Genomic DNA, 4,407 nt, shown 5'->3' on the forward strand with positions numbered 1-4,407 from the left:
GTAAATAACATTCTATGATTAGTATTTAAAAAAAATTATTTACATTAGTTTGTAACTTTGAAATTTGTATTAATACAAGTTTAATACTTTTTAAATGTTATTTATAGACATCGTTATTTTTTTTAATAGCCGATTACTCTTTATAGTAACTTCTACATATTAATAACCAGTTAATATATTTTCATATTATCTATTGGCAAAGGGTTTGTTTAATTTTTTTATTCCTTAAGTTCTAAATATATATTAAGTTGTATGTAAGAATTAATCTGTCTTATTAAATTAGGAAATTTGTTGTTTGAATTTTAATCAGAGTAATAGTCTGAACAACAGAAAAATATCCTTTTAACCTTATATATAAATAAGAGGTGGATGTAAATAAATTGTTTGGTAAATATTTAAAATAAAAAATAAAATTAAAATAATATGAATTATTTAACTTAACATAAATAATATGAATTCAGTGAGTTCATAACATAATCCTTAATAACATAAAATATATATAAAACAATAAAATACAAATTTATTTTTATACATGTCGGTAAATTATTTATTTTATAGTGAGACATATGAATAAAAACTGTAGGACAAGAGTAATTTTGGAAAACATTCTAACTTAATGTATTAAGATAGATATGACGGACTAACTTAACATGTTAAGTCAATCTCTTAAAACATCAATCATCAATATATATATATATATATATATATATAGGGTATATTTCTTTTACAATCTTTCCTATTTGTACAACCCTTCCAACCTCCTTTCTAACCAATCAATGAATAGTATTTTTTTTAATTATTTTTTAAATGAAAAGGTTAATATTGTCCTTTGCTAATTTTATATAATTACTATTATATTTAATTAAAATTAATAAATATATTATTAATTATGAAACCATTTAATTACTATTAATAACTGAAACTGACATGGTAAATAAAACTTTTCTAAATAATAGACAATATTCAAAATTGATGGAATCGATGAAGCATATTGGTGTAGAATAATTTATCATACACCTATGGATCCCATCTCCTTCAATGAGACATTCATCAAGGATATCTTTGATGAAATCGGTGGCATTAACGGTAAACGTAAAGGTGTTGATCTTGTTCGTGAAATTGCAACTGCTGCTAATGATGTTACAACACAAGATAAATGCAATTATTCAGCTAGGGATGAGGATGGGTGCATTCGTCAAAATGAAACAATACATGAGCGTAGTGACTTGATTACTGATGGAGTTTCTGCAGAGTTTGACAATGATGATGTTGCGTCGTTGAGTAATGAATCTGAAGGTACTGTATTGTTTTCGTAACTATTGTAAGAACTGCAAACTTGTAATGAAACCCCAAAAGACATCACAGAGTTTGTTGATGGCTGTCATAGCATTCTAATTTGTCCATGAACACCATAGGCTGCACTTGTACCAACTGTTGGGAGAAGGAGAGTGGCCGCTAATGAAACCATATTCAGCAGGTTATATAACCAGTTATGGATTAATCTTGAAAGAGCTACTTTCGAAGCAAACAAAGATTACCAAAGCCTATAATGAAACCAGATGCATCTTATGAGGTGTATTTGGTTCTTGTCTACCTGTAATATTAAAAAAAAGTAGATTCCTTTGTAATAATCTGGTTTAAACATGGATGCAATATATGTAGGCATAGCATGAGCATCCATTATGTAGAATCACCTAAGAATGAATATGAAGAATATTGACATAGAACAATGATGATGAAACCAGGTTCACAATGCAGTAGGTTTTCATTGACCTGTCCTTTGCCCTCAATTTGTAGCCACTCTATTTGGTTCAAACTTGAGCTGCAAAATCAGTGAAACCAGATGCATAAATAATAATTACGTCTAATAAGAACCTGTTCAGATTAACAACATGTTATTTATTACCAACATTATGTCTTTTGCCCACGTAACTAAAGTTAGAATCATGTTGTTGTCTTACTGTTTTAAATCTAAATGCGGCTTTACGATACAAATGCATTATTATAAGATTCATCTTGGAGTACATATGTACTAAATATGTAGCGAAGACAAATACTGGTCATTCTTTATGCTTTTTTTATTACTGAAAAACGACTTGATTTGCTTATTGTTGTAGATTATCGATCTCAAGACATGGAGGAAACGTTTGATGGGTCAAAATATGGGTTTCCTAGTGTAGATGTAAAATATAATCCTAAGGTGGGTGATTCTTTTGAGTTTGTAGAATCAGCTGAGAAAATATATCGGAAATATGCCAATGAAGCTGGGTTTGATGTACGTTTATGTAACAAGAAGATAAATAAGCTTGGTCGTATCACGTCGCGGTTTTATGTGTGTAGTAAGGAAGGGAGGCCACAAAGTAAGTATTTTGATTCCTTAGATGTTCTTCCAGGTGGTCGTAGAATCCGAAATTCAAATATCAAGCGTTCCGGTTGTGGAACATGTTTAAAAATTCACTTTGTTAAAGAACCGAATCAATACGAAGTTTACAAGTTTGTTGAGCAGCACAATCACATCCTTTTTAATAAAGAGGAGATGAGGTTTTCACGTTCTAAAAGGCAACTACACTACGTTGATCATAAAAATGTATTTCATGGTTCTAGCTCCAAGGTTGGCGTCACCAAATCTCATAGATTCATGAAAGCCGTTAAGGGTGGTGTAGATTCATCGGGTGGCACTGTAAGAGATCATCAAAACTTCAAACGCGATATGGCATATTTTGTTGGCAATAAAGACGCACAAATGTTATTAAATGTGATGGCTAATAGGAGGAAGGTTTGTCCTGAGTTTTTTTTCGAGTACAAGTTTGATGACATGGAGTTGTTAGCAACTTTTTGGGCTGGTGAGACTGCACGATCAAATTATAGGGAATTTGGCGATGCAATCTCATTTGATGCAACCTTTAGGACCAACAAGTAAGTTGTACTTGATATTAAACTATTATGTTGGTTTTCTCAATACTATATCTTATACCTTGTATTAATTTTCATTGTTTATTTTTGATAGGCATGCTATGATATTTGTTCCGTTCGTTGCAATTGACAATCATAAGAAATCCATTGTTGTTGGAGCTGCATTAATTCATAATGAATCTGTAGTTGATTACACTTGGGTATTAAAAGTGTTTGTAAAAGCACATGGACGTCAACCACGTTTCGTTATCATCGACCAATGTGCGTCGATGAAACAAGCAATTCCCATTACATTTTTTGAATCCAAGAATCGATTGTGTATGTGGCATATCATTAAAAAGGTGAAATCGAAGGTAATTAAGATGATAGTTTTTTGTAGTAATTTTTTTGTCCATTTTCATTTTTTATGCAATTGTTTAGATGGTTTACTTGGCAGATTAGTAATTACCTCCAACACCGTACGCAGTTCGCTAGAGAATTTAATAAGTTGGTGTGGAACGTTCACCTTGTTCCTAATGAATTTGAGATGCAATGGAACAATCTGATCGAATTTTATGGATTACGTGGAGATCCATGGTCTGATGAATTGTATGATATCAGGGAGTCATGGATTCCAGCTTACTAAATGGATTATCAGATGTCCGGCCTAATGAAAACAACATCCAGGTCAGAGAGTATCAATGCGTTTTTTAACGTTTATGCACATTTTTGGCATGATTTTGTTGTTTTCCTCCGTTCTTTTGATAATGCAATTGAAAGTCAACGGGCAACACATGGGTCTCTAGAGGTGACAACCAACAGCACGATTCCTCAATTGGTGTCCCCTTGCAAGTTAGAAGCTCATGCAGCAGCACGGACGATATTTTTCGAAGTTCAGAAAGAGTTAAGAAAGGTTGTTTGGCTTTGTGGCTGGGATAGATTCACCGACGTTCATGAAACAAGAGTGTACACCATAACTCACAAGAACAAGGCTTCGAAGGTCACAACAAAGTACTCGGTATTTACTTTGTCCAATTTCGTTTTGTGCCCCTTATTGTACAATATTATTTTAACGAACAATAAGATTTGGTCTTTCCATATAATAGGTGATTAAGAACAAGATGGAAAAGTCGTACGATTGCAGTTGTAATTTTTTTGTTCGTAATGGGATTTTATGTCGTCACGCTCTAAATGTAATGTTAAATGACGAGGTTGACAGAATTCCCGTTAAATATATACTTCGTCATTGGCGACGCGATCTAGTTCCCATGGAGTGGTTACCTGCCTGTTTCAGATATGGTGAAGTTGATTCAGATAAAGAGAGATTGATGAGTGTGGCTTATTCATATTTTGAACGTATTTTAGGTCGAGTCCGAAATGAAAAAGACATTTTGTCAAGATTTATTTACCAACTCGAAGGATGGGATTCAAAGGTTGATAGTGAACTTCTTTTACAGTCACACACTTAAGAGACCACAACTTCTATTAAAGAGTTTCTTGGAGTATCTCAACCCG

General features: G+C 32.5%; 1 protein-coding gene across 1 annotated transcript; it reads left to right on the top strand.

Annotated features, from left to right (window-relative positions):
• The first annotated feature begins 1,019 nt into the window (after nucleotides 1-1,019).
• On the top strand, nucleotides 1,020-3,538 carry LOC112522146 (protein FAR1-RELATED SEQUENCE 5-like). Its single transcript, XM_025131260.1, has 4 exons — nucleotides 1,020-1,296; nucleotides 2,118-2,916; nucleotides 3,008-3,266; nucleotides 3,350-3,538. The coding sequence occupies exons 1-4, from the start codon at nucleotides 1,020-1,022 to the stop codon at nucleotides 3,536-3,538; spliced, it is 1,524 nt and encodes a 507-aa protein (XP_024987028.1).
• Nucleotides 3,539-4,407: the final 869 nt, after the last annotated feature.

Source organism: Cynara cardunculus (assembly GCF_001531365.2).
Source record: "Cynara cardunculus var. scolymus isolate 2C chromosome LG 1, CcrdV1, whole genome shotgun sequence".
NCBI lineage: Eukaryota > Viridiplantae > Streptophyta > Magnoliopsida > Asterales > Asteraceae > Cynara > Cynara cardunculus.

Excerpts from the sequence above, each read along its gene's own strand:
- LOC112522146 (XM_025131260.1), top strand. The coding sequence starts at position 1,020 with ATGGATCCCATCTCCTTCAATGAGACATTCATCAAGGATATCTTTGAT. Across the intron at positions 1,297-2,117 it reads GTTGAGTAATGAATCTGAAG|ATTATCGATCTCAAGACATG; the intron begins GTACTGTATTGT and ends TTATTGTTGTAG. Across the intron at positions 2,917-3,007 it reads GCAACCTTTAGGACCAACAA|GCATGCTATGATATTTGTTC; the intron begins GTAAGTTGTACT and ends TATTTTTGATAG.